Raw genomic sequence first — 25,402 nt, 5'->3', positions numbered from 1 at the left:
ACTCCCTCAAGCTCCCAAATTTTGGGGAAAGGCCAAAAATGGGGCTAGCAATTGGAGAAAAGTCATCCCTGTTCGTGAAAGAGGCAGAACAAGGATGCATGAGGCCCAGCTCCCCACGCATGCTTGACCATGGTTGCATTGGCAACTATTACAATCCTTTGTAGTCTGAAACGGTGGTGGAGGTAGAAACACTAATCACACTTGACCTGCAGTAACTAACAGGTGGATAATCATGAGCTGGAAGATGTGATTAGGCTGAAATGGATTTTGTTGCATGGGCATGATGAGATGAGTGGCGGCTTTAAGTTGCATTTGATACTGGAGGAAGCAGTGAGCGAATTTGGAGGAAGCGCCAGGTAGTAAGGTGCAGAACATATTCAGTGGGGGATTTCAATACCCATCAAGTATGGCTTGGCAGCACTATTACTACTGAACTATCAAGTCCTAAAAGACGTTGCTGCTAGATTGTGCCTGTGGCAGCTGGTGAAGGAACTGATGAGGGAAAAATATACTTGACCTCCTCCTCTCCAATCTGTCTGCCACAGTCACAGTAAGAGTGACCACTGCACGGTGCTTGTGGAAAAGTCTTTTCAGTGGGTCTATTGTACTATGACACTATTACTGTGCTAAATGGGGTTTCGATCAGATCGAGCCTTCACTGGCCACAGGTGAAGTGCCAGATGACTGGAACATAGCTAATGTGGTTCCTTTGTTCAAGAAGAGAATGCAATGTGGGAAAGTGAGAGGTCATGCACTTTGGTAGGAAGAACAGGAGCATAGACAGTTTTCTAAATGGTGGGGGGGAATACTTGAAAATCTGAGGTGCAAATGGACTTGGGAGTTCTCGTCCAAGACTCTCTGAAGGTTAACTGGCACGTTAATTCGGTCGCTATGAAGGCAGATACAATGTTGGCACTTATTTCGAGAGGACTAAAATATATAAGCAGGGCTGTACTTCAGAGCCTTTATAAGACTCTGGTCAGACTGCGTTTAGAATATTGTGAGCAATTTTGGGCCCCATATCTCAGGAAGGATGTACTGGCCCTGGAGTTGGTCCAGAAGAGGTTCACAAGAATGATCCCAGGAATGAAAAGCTTAACATATGAGGAGCATTTGAGGACTTGTGGGTCTATACCTTTTAGACCTTTTAGAAGCAAGATGAGGAGTCTTCACTCAGGGAGTGGTGAATCTTTGGAATTCTTTGTCACAGAAGGCAGTGAAGGCCAGGTCGTTGAGTATATTTAAGACGGCGGTAGATAGGTTCTTGATTGTTAAGGGGACTGAAAGTTACTGGGAGAAGGGGGTTGAGAAACTGATCAGCCATGATTGAATGGCAGAGCAGAGGCGATAGGCCAAATGGCCTAATTTCTGCTCCTATGTTTTATGGTCTTAAGGCCAGAAGTGTTAGGTCAGGTGATTATACACTTGTCTGATGGATGTCAGTGGTAGGGAAATTATTGGAAAAAATTGAAGGACAGAATTAATCAACACTTGATAAGGCAGAGATTGATCAGGGATAGTCAGCATAGATTTTTGGAGGGAGATCCTGTCTAACTAATTTAAGAATTTTTTGAAACGGTGACTGTAGTGTAGTGCAGTTGATGTGGATTCCATGGACCTCAATAAGACCTTTGATAAAGTCCTACATGAAATGTTGGTCCAAAACAATAAGATCCCATGGGATTCAAGGCAAGTTGGATGGGATGTTGCTCTTTTTAAGTCAGGAGTGTGATGGACTACTCCTGTCTAGTTTGGATGAATGCAGCTCCAACAACACTCGAACCTTGATACCATCCAGCACAAAGCAGCCTGCTTGATTGGCACCACATCCACAAATATTCACTCCCTTTACCACTGGCATTCAGTGGCAACAGCATGCATCATGTAGAAGTTGCACTGCGGAAATTCACCAAGGCTCCTTAGACAGCACCTTGTAAACCCATGATCACTTCCTTCTCGAAGGACAAGGGCAGCAAATTTATGAGAACACCACGAACCTTCTCTTCCCTTCCAAGACACTCACCCTCCTGACCGGAAAATATTTTGCTGTTACGTCCTTGTCTCTGGAAGTCCCTCCCTGATGGTATTGAGTCCACCTCCATCAAGTGTATTGTAGCACTTCAAAAAAGAAGGCAGCTCCTTTTGCAGAGCATCTTGGAATGAGCAATAAATACTGGCCCTGCCAATGATGTCTGCATCCCATAAATTGTCGTTACTTGTTCATGGGATGTGGTCATTCCTGGCTAGGGCTGCATTAATGCCGATCCTTAATTGTCCAGAGATCATTTAAGAATTAACAACATTGCTGTGAGTTTAGTCACGTGTAAGGTAGGGATGGCAGATCCTTTTACATAAAGGACATTAATGAACCGGATACATTTTTATGACCATCTACAATGATTACATTTCACCATTCCAGATTATATAAATTCAAATTTAACCATCTACCAAGGTGTGATTTGAATCCATGCCCCTGGAAATTTATCCTGCGTTCTAGATTGCTAGTCCAGTGACATTACTGCTGTGCCACTACCTCCCTGAATTTTTTTTAAAAAAAGAGCCCTGGTTCATTGAATACTACAGGAAGATTTGCTGAAAGGAGCTCTGGGGATACCTGTAAATGTGTCAACTTGGTGAAGCTACAACAAGGGACTATTTGCGTGCCAGACAGCATGTGCAGTAACTAATGGAGCTAAGCAATTCCACAGACGATGGATCAGCTGTAAACTCTGCACCCCTTCCACATCCAGTTGTGAATAGTGGTGGACAGTTTAAAAAAGAACTGGAGGGTGAGGCTCCACAAATCGTTTTGGTGCCAGCAATGTTATGACCCCTTGATATCAAGAGATGGCTTCAGGTATTGGATACTGGAAAGCTTGTGAGCCCTGACAACATTCCAGTTTGAGTTCCACTAGGGCCACTAAGCTCCTAAAGTCTTTATAGCCTTGATTGAAACATGGACAAAAGAGCTGAACTCATGAAGTGAGAGTGACCGCCTTTGACATCAATGCTGTATTTGACTAAGTGTGGCAGCAAATCATACCTGGCCAAAATGAAGATCATTGTGATTGTTGGGCATCAAATGTTTCAGGTCTGGGATGTCTTTACACGAGTTCCTCTAGGTACTTTACCAGGCCCAGCCATCTTCAGCTGCTTCTTCATGACCGACCCTCCCATCATAAGGTCAGAAATGGAAATACTTGCTGATGATTGCACAATGTTAAAAAGAGAGGTTAGCCAGCTTAATAAGAGACACAGATGTACAGTGTATTCTGTAAATGGTGAGAGGTTGGAAAATGTATAAAGGTTGTCCTTGTCAAATGTTGCTGAAGACTAACATACACTATCAAGAAGCTCTTAGGATAGCTAATGGAATTTTGGCCTTTGTCACAGGAGGATTGTGTATAGGAGTAGTGAAGTCTTGCTTTAATTTTATAGAAACTTGGTTAGACAGTTTTGGTCTCTGTATCTCCTGAAAAATATTGCCGTAGAGGGAGTGCAATGACAGTGGAAGCTCAGTCTTTGAGTAGGTTTAAAGAGCAGGTTGACAAGTCTTTTGGTTATCTGTGATTAGAAAGGGTTATGGGGGCAATATGGATAAAAGGTGTTGAAGTGTTTAATCGTTTATGATTGTATTCAATGGCAGAGTGGAGTTGATGGGGTGAATGGCTTATGTCTTTTTCTGTTCCTACATTCAGTACCATTCACAACTCCTCAGAAGCTGAAACAGTCAATATGTCCAAATACAGCTAGACCTGGACAATATCCAGACTTGTGCTGATAAGTGGCAAGTAACATGCATGCCTCAATTGCTAGGCAATGCCCATCTCCAACAAACAAGAATCTAACTGTCCCTGCATGACATCCAATGGCACTACTATTGCTGAATTCCCCCACTATCAACTTCCTGGCATTTGACATTGACCAGAAACTGAACTGGATTAACCATATAAATAATGTGGCTACAAGAGTAGGTCAGAGGCAAGGGAGCCTGCGTTGAGTAACTTACCACCTGATTCCCTAAAACCTGTACATCCTCTGGAAGGTAGAGTTCTGGAGTATAACGGAACACCCCTTAGTTGCCTGGTTGAGTACAACTCCAATAACATGAATCACCTACACTTGGAAGTTTGATACAATCAAGAATAAAGCAGCCCACCTGATTAGCCCTACATCCAGAAACATTCATTCCCTCAACAACCAATGCACAGTTGCTGCTATGTGTACTGTCTATAACATTCATTGAGGAAATTCACTATGCTTCCTTAGCACCTTCCAAATTGATGTTCACTGCCATCTAGAAAGACAATGGCAGCAGATACAAAAGAATAGCTCCACCTGCAAGTTCCACTCCAGGCCCCCCACAATCCTCATTTGGAAGTATAATGCTGTTACTTCACTGTTGACAGGACAAAACCCTGGATCCCTCTCCTTGGCAGGGTAGGTCTACCTATACCTAATGGAATGCAGCAGTTCAAGAAGGCAGCTCACACCGCATTCTCAAAGGCAGCTAGGATAGGCAGTAAATTCAGTGAAGCCCATATCCCATGAATGAATAAAAAGTAATTAGTCTTGATTTCTATGAATGCAGTTCAGCAACCTGTTTTATCTAGTTGTTGCTTGATGGTGTTCATGTAACTTCGAGTTCAATTTTTTTCTTGCTTCACCTTCTTTAATCTTTATCTGAAGTTGGTATATGTTGAGCATTTGCTGCATCATTAACAAGGGGCATACTTTTTTTAAGGTGAAAGGCAGAAGGTTGAGGGGTTTTGAGAAGATTAGCGGTCGCCTGGAATGTGTTGTCTGGGAGGGTAGTTGAGGCAGGTAAACTCAACCTTCTAAAAGGTACTTGGATGAGTACTTGAAATGTCATAACATTTGAGGCTGTAGACGAGAGCTGGAAAGTGGGACTAGTGTAGTTTTGCCTATAGACTTGATGGACTGAAGGGCACCGTATATACTGTATGAATTTAAGATCAGCAATTGTTGCAGTCCTCCAAATCAAATATTATTTGCCAGTCATGAACATAAAACATGAAACGATACAGCGCAGGAACAGGCTATGACTTGATGGTGGAAGGATGCTTGTTGAACTGTGACTGGTGGTGTGCCTAGGGTCGGTGATGGGCCCGTTGCGGTTTGTTAGCTATGTTGTTGATTTGGACAAGAATGTACAAGGCATGATTAATAAGTTTGCGGATGACACTAAAATAGGCGGTATTGTGAACAGTGAGGAAGCTTATCAGAAATTGCAGCAGGGTCTTGATCAGCTGGAGAAGTGGTCCAAGAAATGGCAAATAGAGTTTAATAGAAGTATGAGATGTTGCATTTTGGAAAGTCAAATCCAGGTAGGAGTTTCATGGTGAATGTTACGGCCTTGAGGAGTGTAGTGGATGAGAGGGACCTTGGAGTTTAGGTGCATGGTTCTCTGAAAGTGGAATCACGGGTACACAAGGCAGTGAAGAAGGCTTTTGGTGCACTGGCCTTGATCAGTCAGGGCATTGAGTATAGACGTTGGGAAGTTATGTTGCAGTTGTACAGGACGTTGGTGAGGCTGCACTTGGGAGTATTGTGTTCAATTTGGTCACCTTGCTATAGGAAGGATATTATTAAACTGGAAAGAGTGCAGAAGAAATTTACAAGAATGTTGCCAGGACTCGAGACATCGAGTTATAGAGAGAGGTTGGACAAGCTAGGACTCTTCTTTAGAGTGTAGGAGATTGACGGGGGAATCTTATAGAAGTGAACAAGGTCATGAGAGGCATGGATAGGGTGAATGCACTCAGTCATTTTCCCAGGGTGGGGAATGGAGGACTAGAGGGCACCAGATTAAGGTCATAGAACATAGAACATAGAACATTACAGCGCAGTACAGGCCCTTCGGCCCTCGATGTTGTGCCGACCTGTGAAACCAATCTGAAGCCCATCTAACCTAAACCATACCAATATCATCCATATGTTTATCCAATGACCATTTAAATGCCCTTAAAGTTGGCGAGTCTACTACTTTTGCAGGCAGGGCATTCCACGCCCTTACTACTCTGAGTAAAGAACCTACCTCTGACATCTGTCCTATATCTATCACCCCTCAATTTAAAGCTATGTCCCCTCGTGCTCGCCATCACCATCCGAGGAAAAAGGCTCCCACTGTCCACCCTATCTAATCCTCTGATCATCTTGTATGTCTCTATCAAGAATATGGGCCAAGTGCAGGAAAATGGGGTTAGTGTGGATGGACATTTTGGTAGACATGGACCAGTTTGGGCCAAAGGGCCTGTCTCTGTGCTGTAAGACTCTATGACTGTTTTTTAAAAAAAGCTTGCCTGGCACATCTCCTTTTAAACTTTCCCCCTCTCATTTTAAATCTAAATTCCCTATTATTTGAGATTTCCATCCCAGGAAAAAGACATCAGAACAAGGAGCAGGAGTAGGCCATCTGGCCCCTCGAGCCTGCCCCACCATTCAATAAGATCATGGCTGATCATTTGGAGACTCAGCTCCACTTACCCGCCCACTCACCATAACCCTTAATTCCTTTACTGTTCAAAAATTTATCTAGCCTTGCCTTAAAAACATTCAGCGAGGTAGCTTCAACCGCTTCATTGGGCAGCGAATTCCACAGATTCACAACCCTTTGGGTGAAGAAGTTCCTCCTGACCTCAGTCCTACATCTGCTTCCCTTTATTTTGAGGCTATGCCCCCGAGTTCTAGTTTCACCTGCTAGTGGAAACAACCTCCCTGCCTCCACCTTATCTATTCCCTCCATAATCTTATACGTTTCTATAAGATCTCCCCTCATTCTTCTGAATTCCAATGAGTATAATCCCAGCCTACTCAGTCTCTCCTCATAATCCAACCCTCTCAACTCTGGAATCGACCGAGTGAATCTCCTCTGCACCCCTTCCAGTGCTAGTATATCCCTTCTCAAGTAAGGAGACCACAACTGCGCACAGTACTCCAGGTGTGGCCTCACCAGGACCCTATACAGCTACAGCATAGCCTCCGTTTTTAAACTCCATCCCTCTAGCAATGACAGACAAAATTCCATTTTAATTACCTGCTGCACCTGCAATCCTACTTTTACCGATTTATGCACAAGGACACCCAAGTCCTTCTGTACAGCAACGTGCTGCAATTTTTTACCATTTAAAACATAGTCCATTTTGCTGTTATTCCTACCGAAATGGATGACCTCCCACTTATCAACATTGTACTCCATCTGCTAGACCTTTGCCCACTCACTCAGACTATCTATATCCCTCTGCAAACTTTCAGTGTCTTCTGCACACTTTGCTCTACCACTCATCTTAGTGTCATCTGCAAATTTTGACACACCACACTTAGACCCCAACTCCAAATCATCTATGTAAATTGTAAATAATTGCGGTCCCAACACTGATCCCTGAGGCACACCACTAGACACTGACTGCCAACCAGAAAAACACCCATTTACCCCCACTGTTTGTTTTCTACTAGTCAACCAATCCTCTAGCCATGCCAATACATTACCTGTAATACTGTGCAACTTTATCTTGCGTAGCAGCCTTTGGTGTGGCACCTTGTCAAAGGCTTTCTGGAAATCCAGACATACCACATCCGCAGGTTCCCATTGTCCACCATGCAAGTAATGTCCTCCAAGCATTCCAACAAATTAGTTAAACATGATCTACCCTTGAACCCATGCTGGGTGTTCCCAGTGGGAGAATTTATATCCAGATGTCTTGCTATTTCTTCCTTAATGATTAGATTCAAGCATTTTCCCCACTACTGAAGTTAAGCTAACTGGCCTATAGTTACCTGCTTTTATTCTACTTCCTTTTTTAAACAGTGGCGTCACATTGGCTGTTTTCCAATCTGCGGGAACCACCCCAGAGAACAGTGAATTTTATTAAATTATTACTAGTGCATTTGCTATTTCCTCCATCACCTCTTTTAGTACCCTGAGATGCATTTCATCAGGGCCAGGAGACTTGTCTACCTTTAGCCCCATTAGCTTGCCCAGCACTGCCTCCTTAGTGATAATAGTTTCTAGGTCCTCACCTGCTATAACCTTTTCGCCATCAGTTTTCGGCATGGTATTTGTGTCTTCCACTGTGAAGACCGAGACAAAATAACTGTTTAATGTCTTGGCTATTTCCTCATTCCCAGTTATTAAATTGGTCCTTTTGAGGATGAGAAGGCCAATGTTTACCTTCGCCACTCCTTTACGATTTACATATTTATAGAAACTTTTGCTGCCTGTTTTTATATTCTCAGCTAGTTTACTCTCATGATCTATCTTTCTTTTCTTTATAATATTTTTTGTGGCTTTCTGTTGGCCTTTAAAGATTTCCCAGTCTACTAGTTTCCCACTACTCTTTGCTTTTTTGTATGTGTTTTTTGTTTCAATCTGATACTTTCCTTTATTTCCTTAGACTTCCATGGCTGACTATCTCTTTTCCTACAGTTCTTCCTTATCACTGGAATATACTTCTGCTGAGCTCTGTGAAAAATCGTTTTGAAAGTCCTCCACTGTTCCTCAATTGACCCACCATAAAGTTTTTGCTCCCATTCTACCTTAGCTAACTCCTCCCTCATCCTATCATAGTCTCCTTTGTTTAAGCACAGGACATTGGTACTGGATTTAACCTTCTCACACTCCATCTGTATTTTAAATTCGACCATACTGTGATTGCTCCTTCCGAGAGGATCCCTAACTGTGAGATCATTAATTATTTCCTGTCTCATTACACAGGACTAGATGTAGGATAGCTTGCTCCCTTGTAGGCTCCATTATATATTGTTCAAGGAAATTATTGCGGATGCATTCTATGAACCCCTCTTCAAGGCTGCCATGACCGACCTGGTTTGACCAATCGATACGCAGATTAAAATCCCCCATGATAATTGCTGTACCATTTTTACATGTTTATTGCCCGCCCCACCACAATTTTGTTATTTGGCAGCCTACAGACCACACCTATCAGTTATGACTTCTCCCTGTTATTCCTAATTTCCACCCAAATGGATTCAACCTTTTGTTCAATAGAACCTATATCATCTCTCATTACTGCCCTGATATCATCCTTAAAAATCAGAGCGACACCACCTCCCTTACCTTCCTGTCTGTCCTTCTGAACAGTTTGATACCCCTGGATATTTAACTCCCAGTCATGACCATCGTGCAACCATGTCTCTGTCATGGCCACTAAATCATATCCATTTGTCATGATTTGTGCCATCAACTCATCCACCTTGTTTCGAATGCTCCGAGCATTCAGATAAAGTGCCCTTATGCCAGTTTTTGCACATTCTTTTTGAGTCGTATCACCTCCATTACTAACAGCTCTTGAGTTCTCCTTCCCTTGAACTTTTCTCCTAATTTTCAATGGAGTTGAAGCTTCCTCGTCACCTGCTAACCTGCTGCTTTGCCTTCCATTAATTGTTCTACTCCCTGTACGCTCACTGCTCCCTTCGCACCCCACTACTTACTAGTTTAAAGTCCTATTGACCACCCTATTTACCCTTTTTGCCAGAACACTGGACCCGGCCCTGTTCGGGTGGAGTCCATCCCAGCGGTATAGATCCCTCCTGTCCCAGAACTGATGCCAGTACCCCATGAAGAGGAAACCCTCTTTCCCACACCACTCTTTTACCCACATGTTTACTTCCCTGATCCTGTCCTCCCTATGCCAATTTGCATGTGGCTCAGGCAGCAATCCAGAGATTATGACCCTTGAAGACCTGTTTTTTAATTTTGTTCCTAGCTTTTCATAATCCTGAAACAGGTCGTTTTTTCCTAGTTGTGCCTATGTTGTTGGTACCGACGTGGACCACAACAACTGGATCCTACCTCTCTAGTAAACTCTCAAGCCGGTCAGAGATGTCTCGCACCCTGGCACTGGGCAGGCAACACACCATGCGGGACTGTCTATCCTGCTTGCAAAGGATACTGTCTATCCCCCTGATGATGGAATCCCCTACAACTACAATCTGTCCTTTAGCTCCCCCCTCTTGAATGGCTTCCGGAACCATGGTGCCATGGTCATTTGACTCATCCTTCCTGCTCCAATTATCCACCCTGTTCATGGCTCTCATAATTTTATGTGCTACTTCCACATTGCCCTCTGATGCTCTAGTGAAAGTTTGTCCAACCTCTTGTAGTAAATACATTCAATCCAAGCAACATCCTGGTAAACCTCTATTGCATCCCGTCCAAAGCCTCCACATCTTTCCTATAGTGTGGTGACCAGAACTGCACAAAATATTCCAAATGTGGCCTACTAAAGTTTTATACAGCTGCAACATGAGTGGCCAACTGTTATGAAGGCAAGCTCGCCACCTTCTTTATCATATCCACTTAAGTTTCCACTTTCAGGAAGATGTGGACTCTGCATCCTGAGATCCTTCTGTATACTAGTGCTCCTAAGGGTACTGCCATTTACTGTATACTTGCGTCTTGCATTTGACCTCCCTAAATGCATCACATTACACTTGACCTGATTAAGTCGCAAGTCGGAAGTCGCAAGACACCAGGTTATAGCCCAACAAATTTATTTGAAATCACAAGCTTTCAGAGTGCAGTACCTTTGTTAGGAGAAGTGAGAAGCACACAGAACACAGAATTTATCGGCAGAGAGATCAAAGATCATATAACTGGTGTGAGTAGGGTGTCAGATAATAAGTCTCTGCAGGTGATCAAGAGTGTCAGACAGTGAGTAAAGTGTAAACAGCTGAATAACCAGTGAAGGAATGACCTATGATAACATGGTGTAGAGCGCTGGATGAACACAGCAGCCCAAGCAGGAAGGCTGATGTTTCGGGCCGAGACCCTTCTTCAGAAATGGGGGAGGGGAAGGGGGTTCTGAAATAAATAGGGAGGGAGGGGAGGCGGATAGAAGATGGATAGAGGAGAAGATAGGTGGAGAGGAGACAGACAGGTCAAAGAGGTGGGGATGGAGCCACTAGAGGTGAGTGTAGGTGGGGAGGTAGGGACGAGATAGGTCAGTCCAGGGAGGACGGACAGGTCAAGGGGGTGGGATGAGGTTAGTAGGCAGGAGATGGGGGTGGGGCTTGGGGTGGGAGGAGGGGATAGGTGGGAGGAAGGACGGGTTAGGCAGGTGGGGACGAGCTGGGCTGATTTTGGAATGCAGTAGGGGGAGGGGAGATTTTGAAGCTTGTGAAGTCCACATTGATACCATTGGGCTGCAGGGTTCCCAAGCAGAATATGAGTTGCTGTTCCTGCAACCTTCGGGTGGCATCGTTATGGCACTGCAGGAGGCCCAGGATGGACATGTCGTCTGAGGAATGGGAGGGGGAGTTGAAATGGTTCGCGACTGGGAGGTGCAGTTGTTTAGTGCGAACCGAGCGTAGGTATTCAGCAAAGCGGTCTGCAAGCCTCCGCTTTGTTTCCCCGATGTAAAGGAGGCCACACCGGATGCAGTATACCACATTAGCAGATGTGCAGGTGAACATCTGCTTGATGTGGAAAGTCTCCTTGCGTCACGCTTGGACATTGAGCAGTTTTTCCGCCGCCTCCGTGCTTACTACTTTAACTGTGAGCTGACCCCTTCTCCCGCATCCAACATACCCCCTCCTCCTGGACACCTCCCCAAGGCCTCCTACCCTCCCTCAACTTCTTCATCTCCAACTGCTGTCGAGACATCAATCGCCTCAACCTCTCCACCCCCTCACCCACTCCAACCTCTTCCCCCCGCAGAACATGCAGACCTCCACTCCCTCCGCTGTAATCCCAACCTCACCATAAAACCCACGGACAAGGGAGGTGCACTTGTAGTATGGCGCACTGACCTCTACATCGCCGAGGCCAGGCGACAACTCTCCGACACCACCACCTACCGCCCCCTTGATCGTGACCCCACCCCCAACCACCAAACCATCATCTCCCAAACCATCCACAACCTCATCACCTCAGGTGACCTTCCACCCACAGCCTCCAACCTCATCGTTCCCCCAACCCCGCACTGCCAGCTTCTATCTCCTTTCCAAAATCCACAAACCTGACTACCCTGGTCGACCCATTGTCTCCGCCTGCTCCTGCCCCACCGAACTTACCACCACCTATCTCGACTCCATTTTCTCCCCCTTGGTCCAGGAACTCCTTACGTACGTCCGTGACGCCACCCGTGCCCTCCACCTCCTCCAGAACTTCCAATTACCCGGTCCCCAACACTTCATCTTCACCATGGACGTCCAGTCCCTATACACCTGCATTCCCCGTACAGATGGCCTAAAGGCCCTCCGCTTCTTCCTGTCCCGCAGGCCCGACCAGTCCCCCTCCACTGACACCTTCATCCGCTTAGCCAAACTCGTCCTCACCCTCAACCACTTCTCTTTCAATTCCTCCCACCCCCTACAGACAAAGGGGTTGGCCATGGGTACCCGCATGGACCCGAGCTATGCCTGCCTCTTTGTAGGTTACGTGGAACAATCCCTCTTCCGTGGCTACACTGGCCCTAAACCCCACCTCTTCCTCCGTTACATTGATGACTGTATCGGCGCTGCCTCGTGCTCCCACGAGTAGCTCGAACTGTTCATTCACTTCACCAACACCTTCCACCTCAACCTTAAGTTCACCTGGACCATTTCCAATACCTCTCTCTCCTTCCTGGACCTCTCTGTCTCCGTCTCTGGCAACCACCTAGAAACCGATATCCATTTCAAGCCCACCGACTCCCATAGCTACCGAGAATACACCTCCCACCCACCTTCCTGCAAAAATGCCACCCCCTATTCCCAATTTCGTCGCCTCTGCCGTATCTGCTCCCAGGATGAGGCATTCCACTCCTGTACATTTCAGATGTCCTCATTTTTCAAGGACCGCAACTCTGCACCCCCGCCCCGCAGTGGTCGAGAACAGACCATGTCTTCTGCACTTCCCCCAACTCATCCCTCACACACCCTCCCCGCAATAACAACCAAAACAGAATCCCCCTCGTCCTCACGTACCACCCCACCAAGCTCCGGATCCAACGCATCATCCTCCGACACTTCCGCCATCTACAATCCGACCCCACCACCAAAGACATCTTTCCCTCCCCACCCTTATCTGCTTTCCGGAGGGACCACTCTCTCTGTGACTCCCTTGTCCGCTCCACACTCCCCTCCAGCCCCACCACACCCGGCACTTTTCCCTGCAACCGCAGGAAGTGCTACACCTCCCCCCTCACCCCCATCCCTGGCCCCAAGTAGACTTTCCACATCAAGCAGATGTTCACCTGCACATCTGCTAATGTAGTATATTGCATCCGCTGTTCCCGTTGTGGCCTCCTCTACATCGGGGAAACCAAGCGGAGGCTGGGAGACTGCTTTGCAGAACACCTACGCTCGGTTTGCACTAAACAACTGCACCTCCCAGTCGCGAACCATTTCAACTCCCCCTCCCATTCCTCAGACGACATGTCCATCCTGGGCCTTCTGCAGTGCCACAACGATGCTACCCGAAGATTGCAGGAACAGCAACTCATATTCCGCTTGGGAACCCTGCAGCCCAATGGTATCAATGTGGACTTCACAAGCTTCAAAATCTCCCCTCCCCCTACCGCATTCCAAAACCAACCCAGCTCGTCCCTGCCTCCCTAACCTTCCTTCCTCCCACCTATCCCCTCCTCCCACCCCAAGCCCCACCCCCATCTCCTACCTACTAACCTCATCCCACCCCCTTGACCTGTCCGTCCTCCCTGGACTGACCTATCTCGTCCCTACCTCCCCACCTACACTCACCTCTAGTGGCTCCATCCCCACCTCTTTGACCTGTCTGTCTCCTCTCCACCTATCTTCTCCTCTATTCATCTTCTATCCGCCTCCCCCCTCTCCCTATTTATTTCAGAACCCCTTCCACTCCCCGATTTCTGAAGAAGGGTCTCGGCCCGAAACGTCAGCCTTCCTGCACCTCTGGTGCTGCTTGGCCTATTGTGTTCATCTAGCTCTACACCTTGTTATCTCAGATTCTCCAGCATCTGCAGTTCCTGCTATCTCTGAAGGAATGACCTATAATCTGATTAAGTGAAGCAGAGAGATAATTACAGAATTAAAAATAGGTATGCTGGAGACAGACTAAATGACTGGTCTAACATGATAGGTATAAGAGTTCCTACTGAGCGTGTAACCAAAATAATTCATTCAAAACTGTACAAACTAATTAAGGTAGATAGATCATAACAATTTATCCAGATGATGGTGTCAAAACAGGACAATAAGGAAGATTTTACAGATATAGAACAGTGTGGTGGGGTCACATGTAGCGCGATGTGAACCCAAGATCATGGTTGAGGCCATCTGCATGGATACGGAACTTGGCTGTCAGTCTCTGCTCGGCAATTCGGTGTTGCTGTGTACCTCGAAGTCTGCCTTGGGGGATGCTTACCCAAAGATCAGAGGCTGAATGCCCTTAACTGCTGAAGTATTCACCGACTAGGAGGGAACAGTCTGCCTTAATTACTTTGTACAGTTTTGAATTACTTACAACTTTAGTTAGACCCTCAGCACGCGACTTACATGTATCATGTTAGTCCAGTTATTTAGCCTGTCTCTAGCGCACCTTATTTTTAATTTTTTGTAATTATCTCTCTGCCTCACTTAATCAGATTATAGGTCATCCCTTCACTGGTTATTCAACAGTTTACACTTTACTCACCGTCTAACACTCTTGGTCACCTGCAGAGACTTATTATTTGACACTCCACTCACAACAGCTGTATGATCTCTGTTTTCTGCGTGCTTCTCTGTCACTACACATGACGAAGGAGCTGCACACCAAAAGCTTGTGATTTCAAATAAACATGTTGGACTATAACCTGGTGGCACGTGACTTCTGACTTTGTCCACCCCAGTCCAACACCGGCACCTCCACATCTTGTCTGGATTCAACTCTATCTGCCATTTCTCTGTCCAATTTTCCAGTTGATCTATATCATGCTGTATCCTTTGACAACCTTCCTATCCACAACTCCTCCCAATTTTTGTATTATCTGCAAACTTGCTAATCAGACCACTATATCTTCAGCCAAATCACTTATATGTATATTACAAACAACAGGGGTCCCAGCACTGATCCTTGCACAATACCAGTGGTCACAGACCTCCAGTCAGAAAGACACTCTTCCAGAGGAACTACCCTCTGTCTTCTATGACCAAGCCAATTTTGTATCCAACTTAACAATTCACCGGAGATCCCATGTGATTTTAATCTTCTGGATCAGCCTGTAATGAGAGACCTTCTGGTTCATCTAACCCATCTAGTTCACTCATGCCCTTTAAGGAAGGAAACTGCCATCCTTGCCTGGTCTGGCTTACATGTGACTCCAGACCCACAGCAATGTGGTTGATTGTGAACTGCCTTCTGGGCAATTAGGGATGGGCAATAAAGGCTGCCTAGCCAGCGATGCCCTCATCCTGTGAATGAGTAGACAAAAAAAATTTTCAAATGCTTTCATAAAGTCCATGTAGGCAACATCCACTATCTACCCTCTACCCTCATCAATCATTATCTTCATTATCTCAAAAAAAAATCAAATTTGAGGCAAGTCCTTCCCCTCAAAAAATCATGCAGACTTTCCCTAATAAGTCTATTCTTTTCAACAAGTGAGTAAATCCTGTCCCTAAGAATTCTTCCCAGTAATTTCCCAACCACTGATGTAAATCCCACCACATATAATTTCCTGGACTATCCCTATTGCCTTTCTTAAACAAAAGAACAAAATTGGCTATTTTCTGTTCTTCTGAGACCTTGCCTGTGGCTAAAAGGATACAAAGATCTCTATCAAGACCCCAGCAATCTCTTCTCTTGTGCCGCCCCCCCCTACGTTTTTCAAGATGCCCAACACCACTACCACCACTCTTTAATTTTGACATGTCCTAGACTTATCAACATGCCCCTGCCAACCTTGCCATCATCCATATCCTTCTCAGTGAACACCCAGTGAGAATTAGTCGTTAAAAATTTCATCCACTTCCTCTGGCATAAATTTCCACCTTTGTCCTTGAGTAGACCTACCCTCCACTTGCTCCTAATATACATATAAAATGTCTTGGGATTCTCCTTAACCTTAATGACCAAGGACATTTTCATGGCCCCATAATTTCTTGTTTAAGTTCTTTCCTGCTTCCTTTATGTTCCTCGAGGGCCTTATTTTTCAGAGTCCAAGATCTGTCAAAATGGCAACTGCTGCTCACTGTTGCAACATTTGCATATTTTCCCACAAACTCTTGAATCTCAATCATTAATAAATAACATGAAACAATCCCAATATCTTGACAGATGACATGTTTTCAAATTGAGTGGTACTGGGGTTATGGGACTTTATTATCTGGAGAAGATGGTGCTATTTTCTTCAAGTACAGGAAGGTTGAAGAATAACTTAATCATTCATGACTTTTGTACAGCAAGGCAGAGGAACTATTTCCAGTGGTAGCAGTGTTTGCAACCTCAACAGATTCATGATTACTGGCAACAAATCAGGTGTCACAATGAGAGATTTTTTTAATGGTGACTTCTGGTCTGGAATCCGCTGCCTGTAAGGACAGTGCAAGCAGATTTGATAGTAACTTAGTCGTATAATTTAATTTCCTGAAAACTATGGGGAAGAGCAGGGGAGTGGGACTTATTCAAAGAAATGATGCCACGATGATGGGCTGAGTGGCTTTGTTCCTTGTTGAATTCTATGATGCTGTTTTTTAACCTGATGGTAGTTTTTGACTACTGAACAAAATGGAAGGTATTTTGAACCATTTAGAGTATAAAACTTGCATCACATTTCTCTTACTAACAGAAATGATGGATTCGTCAACATTCAAACGATTCACAGCTACAGTGGAAAACATCTTGGAAAACCTGGAGGATATGGATTTTACTACATTAGGTACATGTTTTACTTCCCACCATTCTATTTATGATTGCTGCTGAGCTGATCAGACTGTAGGGGGAGGTTGGATTGTATTTATATTGTCATGCCAAAATCTGATGTATAAACTTTGAACCTAAATGTTTTTAGTGGTTTTTAAGATGACTGTCAATGGGACAGAGGAGAGTGATTTCAGACACGGAGTAAAGTTGATAGATTGAGGAAAGGGCAGCAGGTGGGACGAAAGGGAAGCACTGTGCTACCCCATTTTGGTTCTGACCTTGTATCTTTTCGGATGTTGATACCTCTGTAATATTTTAGAGCTGCCGAAAAAGCAAGTGACCTTTACTAATAGTAAAGAGAAACAAAGCAAAATATTGTAGATTCCGTAAATCTGAAATCAAAACAGAATGCTGGTAATATTTAGTAAGTCTGGCATTACATGGAAAGAGAAATAGAGTAAATGTTTGAAGTTTGAGACTTCTAATCAGATCTGTCGTTTCCCAATCACTGTTATTAGGCTTCATTGACCTGTAGTTTCCTGTTTTTACTCTCTCTCATTTCTTGAATAGCATTGTTAGTTTTGCTGAATTCCGATCAGCTGACAATTCCACAATCTTGGATGTATTGAAAATAATAGCTATAATTTCCAGAAATTGAGATTGTTAGCTAATCATTAGGTCCTGAGAATTTTAGTCCTGTTAAGTTTCTTCAATACCCTTTTTCTAATATTAATTATCTTAATTTCTTCATTGCTTTAACCTCTTTGTTACTCGACATGTGTATCCTCTGTCTTCTAGTGTGAAGACAGGTACCAAGCATTTGTTTAATGTGTCTCCTTGCTCCCCATGATGATTTTTCAGCTACAGAATCATACAGTACAGAAGGGGCTCTTTGGCCCATTAAGTCTGCACCAACAAAAAAACACACTAAATCTACACTCCCACTTTCCAGCGATAGGCCTATAGCTTTGAGAGTAATGACATTTGAAATATTCATGCAAGTACTTGTTTAAAGGTTGTGAGTTTACCTGCCTCCCAGATTCCCACCAACCTCTGTGAAAAGCATTTTCCTCAAATTCCCTGTAAACCTCCTGATTTTCACTTTAAAAGGTCTCTGCTTCTGAGCAACCCATGGTTATTTCAATAGCTATCCTTTCTGCTAGTTTACTTTTTGTATGTTTTAAAAATTCCTGGTCAGTGTGGTAGTAAAGTCAGTAGATTTATTGCCCAGAAACCCAGGTTAATGTTCTGGTGAAATGGGTTCGAATCCCACCATGGCATTTGGGGAAATTTGAATACAATAAAAATCTGGAATAAAAGCAAGTCTAAAGATGATCAAGTGACCATTGGATATTGCCCCTCTGGTTCACCAATGTCCTTTAGGAAAGAAAATTTGTTGTCAACACCTGATCTGGCCTACATGTGACTCAAGACCCCATTATGATTGACTGTTAGCTACTCTTTGGACAATTGGGGTGACAAATGCTGGCCTAGACAGCAACACAAGAATCTCGGATAGTAGGAACTGCAGATGCTGGAGAATCCGAGACAACAAGGTGCAGGGCTGGATGCACACAGCAGGCCAAGCAGCAGCATAGGAGCAGAGAGGCTGACGTTTCGGGCCTAGACCCTTCATCAGAAAAGGGGGTGGGGAAGGGGGTTTTGAAATAAATAGGGAGAGAGTGGGAGGCGGATAGAAGAGGGATAGAGGAGAGGATAGGTGGAGAGGAAACAAACAGGTCGAAGAGGCGGGGATGAGAATCTCCTCTTAATTTGTTTTATATTCCTAACTAGTTCATGTTCATTTTTTGTTGTTTTTTAATCCTCTTTTTGGTGGCCATTCACTGGTAAAATGGCCGTGTTGTTAGACCTATTACTATCCTTCACAATATTTCAAGTCTTTTTTTTTCTTTATTTGTTCATAGGATTTGGGCCTTGCTGGTTATATTTTGCTGAATTGCCCTATAACAGTGGCTTCCTAGGCATTTTCAGGTGCCACTTGAGTCAGCTATGTAACTCTGAACTAACTACGTTACTCTGTAGGTCAGACCAGATAAGGGTGATAGATTTCCTTCCCTAAAGGAAAGCATAATGGAAAGGCATGTTGAAAGAGGGATACAAACTGTTTACAGAGAGATATTGATAGGTAAAGTGGGCAAAAGTTGGAAATGAGGGGGCCATAATTTGAAAAAAACATGAAGTCCATTTTGGAAGGGAGCATCAAAGAATGCAGTATTATTTAATGGAGGAAAAACTGAAGAAAGCTGCAGCACAACAGGACTTGGGGATAGTTGTGCACGAAACATAGAAAGCTAGCGCTCAGCTGCAGCAGGTTATCGGGAAAGCTAATGGAATGTTGACTTTTATGTCAAGGGGGTTGCAGTACATGAGTAGAGAAGTCTTACTGTAACCGTGGAAGGTGCTGGCCAGACCATATCTCAAGTACTGTGCGCAGTTGTGGTCATTAGAGGCAGGTCAGGATAACAACAACTGAAAGAACTGCAGATGCTTTAAATTAGAAACAAAAACAAAAATTGCTGGAAAAGCTCAGCAGGTCTGGCAGCATCTGTGGAGAGAAATCAGAGTTAAAGTTTCGTGTCCAGTGACCCTTCATTCTCTAGGATAATCCTGGTATGGAGGAATTGTCATATGAGCAAAAGTTAAGCAGGTTGGGACTCATGGGAGTTTAGAAGAATGAGAGATGATCTCATGGAAACAAGTAGAATTCTTAAGGGGCTTTTCAGGTAAATACTGAGAAAATGTTTCCCCTCGTGGAAAAGTCTTGGACCAGAGTGTATACTCTCAGAGTAAAGTGGTGCCAATTTATGGCTGAGATGAGGAGGAATTTCTTTTCTTACAGGGTTGAGTGTCTTTGGAACACCCTGTCGCAGAGTCCTTGTGTGTATTTAAGGCTGAGATAGATAGAATTTTGATCAGTTTGGGAATCAAGGATATGGGAAAAGGGCAGGAAAGTGGATGTAAGGAATGTCAAATCAGCCATGATCCTATTGAATGGTGGTGCAGACTTGAGGGTCCGAACAGTCTATTTCTGTTTCTACTTCATTGGTTGTCTTGAACCAGATGGGTTTTATGGCACTTGGCAGTGATTACTTGGTAGCCTTTAGGCAAGCTTTTTAATTCCAGCATTTATTGAATTCAAATCTCACCATTTGCCATACTGGGATTTGATTCCGTGTCGTCAGAACATTAGACTGGTGTCCTGGATTATTTGTCCAATCATACCTTTTAAGCAAATGCCCTGTCATTCTAAATAACCTCAAGGCCAAAGATGGATTGATACTGTTGAAATTCTTTTTCAATGAAATATATTTTTGTGACTGTTTTTAACTTTCTTTAAATGTTTCGTTGTCATTATTACCTTTGTTCTGCATTTTAATTTGGACCCTCACTTTAAGCACACTCAGCAGGACCAACATAGCCCTACCTATGTTGCCTGTGCTCACATGGACTACATAATCTGAATACTACTACTCCTACTGTTGTTACTGGTGCAGCTGTTGTCCCAAGTTAATCTTTATCTATATGGAGCTGTCCTTCACGCTAGTGCCTGGCAGGCTGCAGCTCCTGAGGACAGTATCAGTTCTCTTGATATACTTCTCTTTCGTATTGCTCACAGTTTTGTACTCCTCGCTTGAATGGTTTCTTGCACTATGGTTTTGTGGTCAGTTTGCTCAACTACTGCACTTCTAGTTCTCCTCTAAACAGGCAAGTACCCTGTACATATTGGTCAAAATAAAGCGTTGAAACTCCTTCATCACTACATTATGGATCCCCACCTGTTGTCTGGAGCCGCACTTCCCTGTCCTTAATAAAATCTATAATTGTATTATAACTAAGAATTGTTACTAATTCCTAGAATGACGTGTTCAGGTAACTCAGTCCCTGAGGCTTTGCAATGGCTGCAACTCTGAGTTGAAGTTGTTCAAAGCACTTTCTACACATCATTGTCAGAGACTCCAGTGCATTCCACAGATTCCACACATTGTGGTCACTGCACATGACCTGCCCTGTCAATTCTATAAACCTTTATTTATTGCGTTCCTGAAAAGAAAATGCATTTTATTGAAGACTTTAAGTTGTACCGATCAGAAAATTGAAAAGAAACTCTAATTAAAAAAGGAAAACTGCAAGAATGAGAAAAGAATACTGATTAGTTGCAGGTGCACCCTGATTGGTAGAGGCACCGACTCCAGCTCCGCCTTCAACACCATTATCCCCTCCAGGCTGATCTCAAAACTTGAGACTAGGTCTCAGCTGCACCCTTTGCAACTAAATCCTCGCCTTCCTGACTCAAAGATTGCAATCAGTGAAGATAGACAACTGTACCTCCTCCACGATAACTCTCAACACTGGACCATCCCGTGGATGTGTTCTCAGCCCCCTACTATACTCCCTGAACACCTACAACTGTGTTGCCAAATTCTGAACAAAAGCCATTTACAAGTTTGCTGACGACATCACCATGGTATCGAACAATGATGAGTCAAAATACAGAAAGGAGATAGCGAGCTTGGTGACGTGATGCAATGATAACAGCCTCTCTCTCGCTGTCGGCAAAACTAAAGGACTGATCGTTAACTTCAAGAAGAAAGGAGAAGAACATGCCTCCATCTACATCAACGGAGCGGAGGTTGAGAGGGTGGAGAGCGCCAAGTTCCTCGGAGTGACGATAACCAACAACCTGTCTTGGACTTTCCACATAGATGTGACGGTCAAGAAGACACAACGCCTCCTCTTCCTCAGGCGCCTCAGGAAATTTGGCATGACTATAAGGACCTCCACCAACCTTTACGATGCACCACAGAAAGCATGCTGTCTGGCTGCATAAGAGTCTGGTACGGCAACTGCTCTGCCTCGGACTGTAAGAAACTACAGAAGGTTGTGTGCATAGCCCAGACCATCACAGAAGCCAACCTTCCACCCATGGACTCCATTTACATGCCTTGCTGTGGAATGGCTGCCAACATCATCAAAGACCCATCTCACCCTGGTAATGATCTCCTACAACCTCTTCCGTCAGGCAGAAGATACAGAAGCTTGAACACGCACACCAACAGGTTCAAGAACAGCTTCCCTGCTGTTATTAGACTGATGAGTGGACTCTGTAACTACAAATAATACTGATCTTGAAAATGTTGATGTTGCCTAGCACACACAGTCTTCAGTGTAAGCTGTATGCCTTAATCTGTCCAAGTTTTTTTCACCCTATGATCTGTATGTCATTACAATGATTTGCCTGTACTGCTTGCAAAAAAAGCTTTTCACTGTACTTCAGTGCACCTGACAATAAATCAAATCAAATCAATGTCATGGAGAATGCACCAGTTAATGATCAGTAGTTAATACGCCGAACTTTTGTTAAATTTTAAACAAAGCAAGATTTCACCTTGAGAAGTGAGCAAGAGATTGGCTCTCACCTATTTTGTTGAGTTGAAACAAATTTGTGCATGTTCTTTGTCTGTAAATAACATGGCCCTGTGTATTCATATCTAGCTTTCAGTGCATGCTACAAGTGCACTAACACAAAATTCCTAACTTGGCATTCACTTCATGAAACAATATGTCCTGAACACTACTTGCATGCCAACTCCTGTTATAGACCTTGACAGAGCAAAATTTAAAGCCCATGATGATTAGAGAAAATAGCTGCATGGACATGCAATTTGCTACAGCATGAAAAGCAGAGTTTAAGGTGTTAATGGCTACTTTTCAGATGAAGATTAACATGCGCTGGTGTTACTAAGGGTTAATATAGGAGGTGCAGTGCAGTTCTTAATATGTTAATGGCCATGACATGAGTAGATAGGACATAATTACAAGACTTTCAGGTTAAACTATAAGACAGTGAGAAATCAGAACAGGAATAAGCCTTTCGGCCCCTTGACCCTGCTCTGTCATTTAATAGGATCATGGCTGATCTGACATCGCTCATGTCCACTTTTGCTTGTGTCTGTTGATTCCTGTGCCGATCAAGAATCTGTCTGTCTCAACCTTAAATATACCCAAGGACTCTAGCCCCGCAGCTGTCTGTGACAAGGAGTTCCAAAGATACTCAGCCCACTGAGAGAAATTCCTCCTCATCTCAATCATTGTGTCTGATTGCTTATAAGGTTTCTTACTGTATTATTTCATTTTATAATGTTGTTCTGGGAAACTGGTCTCTTTCAAGACTAGATGTCACAGAAGCAGTTTGACAAATATAGATTCTCAGAGTGGAGACTGAAGAAGTCATGGAGGGAGAACTGGACAAACATTTGTGTTAAAACATGCTCTGAATCTTGAGTGTTACATCAAGAGGTAAGAGAGCTTGTAGATTGAGGTAAGAAAGGTAACATATGGAATGAATGAAAGGAGCTCTTGTGATGCAGTTGTAGGAAGGCCTGGATCAAGTCCCAACAGTTTCAGAGGTGCGATGTGACAAGTTTGAATGAGTTAATTTAAATATTTGTTTTTAGACCAAGTGAAGGAAGGGGAATACAGCATGATCAGCCACAGTTGCAAATCTTGACTGGTTACAGCTATTCTGCAATTGAGTAGGATAAAGGACAGGTTGGATATATATAAATGGGGAGATAGTCTTGGAGATGGGTGAATACAAAAGTGAGAAAGCAATATGAAGAAGGCACACAGGTGAAAGCAAGATATTTTTGAGGTTGGGTGAGTTGGAAGTCTAATGCTACTAGTTTATAAGTGAATTAACAGACGAGGTAGTTTTTGGCGAAGTTGAGCTTGGAAAGCTCAAAAAATGATGACTGAAAAAAAGCTACAAAATGGGTGCAATGTTAAATTATTAAACTGAGTGATGGGTGGGGGCATGGTGCAGTGTGGTAGCAGAAGCAGCTTCACAATATTTAAGAGATCCATGAGTTCTTTGCCTTGAGAGAAGCGAGTAGTATGAATGGGCGAGATTTGTTTAAGGAAATACTTTTGGATAGCTTTGATGTGACTGGTAACATCATGGGTGATTGTGGCTGAGGAGAGAAAAGTGATTATTTGGCAATTGGCACTTGAGCGGAGTAGGACTGGATTTTTAAGAAACCAGTCATACTTGTAAGTGCAAGTTCAAGAAAGGTGGGGTTGTTGAGTACCATATGATGTGGTCCACAGGTCCCTGAAAGTGACATTGCAAGTGGATAAGATGGTTAAGAAGGCTTATGGTATGCTTACCATCATTGGTTGGGCTATGGAATGTGAAAATTAGCAAATTATGTCGCAGTTGTACAGAACTCTAGTAGGGCCATGTTTCGAATATTGCATACAGTTCTGGTTGCCCCATGACCAGAAGGATGTGAAGGCTTTGGAAAGGGTACAGAAAAGGTTTACCAGGATGTTGACTGGTTTGGAGGGTGTTGGGAGATTGGAAAAAAACTTGGTTTCTTTTCACTTCAACATTGGAGGCTGAGGGGTAACCTGATAGAGCCTTAAAAAATTGAGGTATGGATAGAATAGATAATGTCAATTGCTATGGGACATAGAATTAAGATAAAAGCGGGGAAGTTTAAAGGAGATGTGAGAAGCCAGTTTATTACATAGGCTGATAAGTACCTGGAATGCGCTGCCAGAGGAGGTATGGAATCAAATACAATAGCAACATTTAGAGGCATCTTGACAGATACATGGATATGCAGGGACGAGAGGGATTCAAATTGCATAGAGGTGAAAGGTTTTTAGTATTGAAAGGTGTCACGTGTCGGTGCTGAAGCCTGCACTGAAAGGTGAGCCGAGAGGTCTGTTATTATGCCGTTCTGCTCTTTGAGACTGGAACGTTGGAACAGGAGTAAGCCATTCAGCCCCTTGAGCCTGCTTTGCCATTCAGTAGGATCAAAGCTTGATTTGACAATCTTCACATCCCTGTTCCTGTTGTGTCTCCATATCCCTTGATTTCCCCTAATCGATCAAGAAACCATCTATCTCAGTCTGAAATATACCTGTCCCCACAGCTCCCTGTGGCAAGGAATTCCAACATCTTGTACAGTTTCACCATTTTATCCTTTTGTGTATTCTATAGCTGTGCCACTGACACAGCATTCCATATGTCGTCTTTACAACCTTATCTCCCTCTACTACTTTTAGGGGTATTTGAATACCAAGACCTCTCACTTCATATAACTCCTACTGGTTGATCTTCCTAAATGCATTACCTCTCACTTATCAAAGTGGACTCCATTTGCAATTTTCCTGCCCATTCCATCAACCTAGCTTTGTCATTCTGGAGCTTACAGCTATCTTCTGCACTATCCACTACTCGGCTAATTTTTGTGTTGCCTGCAGATTTCCTAACTGTGCCCCTCATGTTCAAGTCTAAATCGTTAATCTCACAAAATAACACTGAGCCTTGCAGAATACCAAAACATCTTTCTATTCGCAAGGGCAGCCTTGTTTCTGTTTCCTCTTAACAATCTGCCTTTGGATCTAATTCAACACATTACCGTGTATCCCATGGGTTTTTACTTTTTGACTAGTCTGGCATGTGGGATATTGTCAAATGCCGTACTAAAATCCATAACGACAACATTCACTGCCTTGCAATGCACCGCA

General features: G+C 43.8%; 1 protein-coding gene across 1 annotated transcript in view; it reads left to right on the top strand.

The window, feature by feature from the left end:
- The window catches only part of nipblb (NIPBL cohesin loading factor b), a 437,039-nt gene that overhangs the window by 142,868 nt on the left and 268,769 nt on the right, over window positions 1–25,402 (top strand). The window contains exon 15 of the mRNA XM_048594301.1: window positions 16,770–16,859. Coding sequence (XP_048450258.1) covers window positions 16,770–16,859 — 90 coding nt within the window. The remainder of the gene's footprint in view (window positions 1–16,769; window positions 16,860–25,402) is intronic.

This window comes from Rhincodon typus, chromosome 3 (assembly GCF_021869965.1).
Source record: "Rhincodon typus isolate 14 chromosome 3, sRhiTyp1.1, whole genome shotgun sequence".
Classification (NCBI taxonomy): Eukaryota; Metazoa; Chordata; class Chondrichthyes; order Orectolobiformes; family Rhincodontidae; genus Rhincodon; species Rhincodon typus.
Note: the sequence above shows the minus strand (reverse complement) of the source record. Positions and strands in the feature narration are given on the sequence as shown.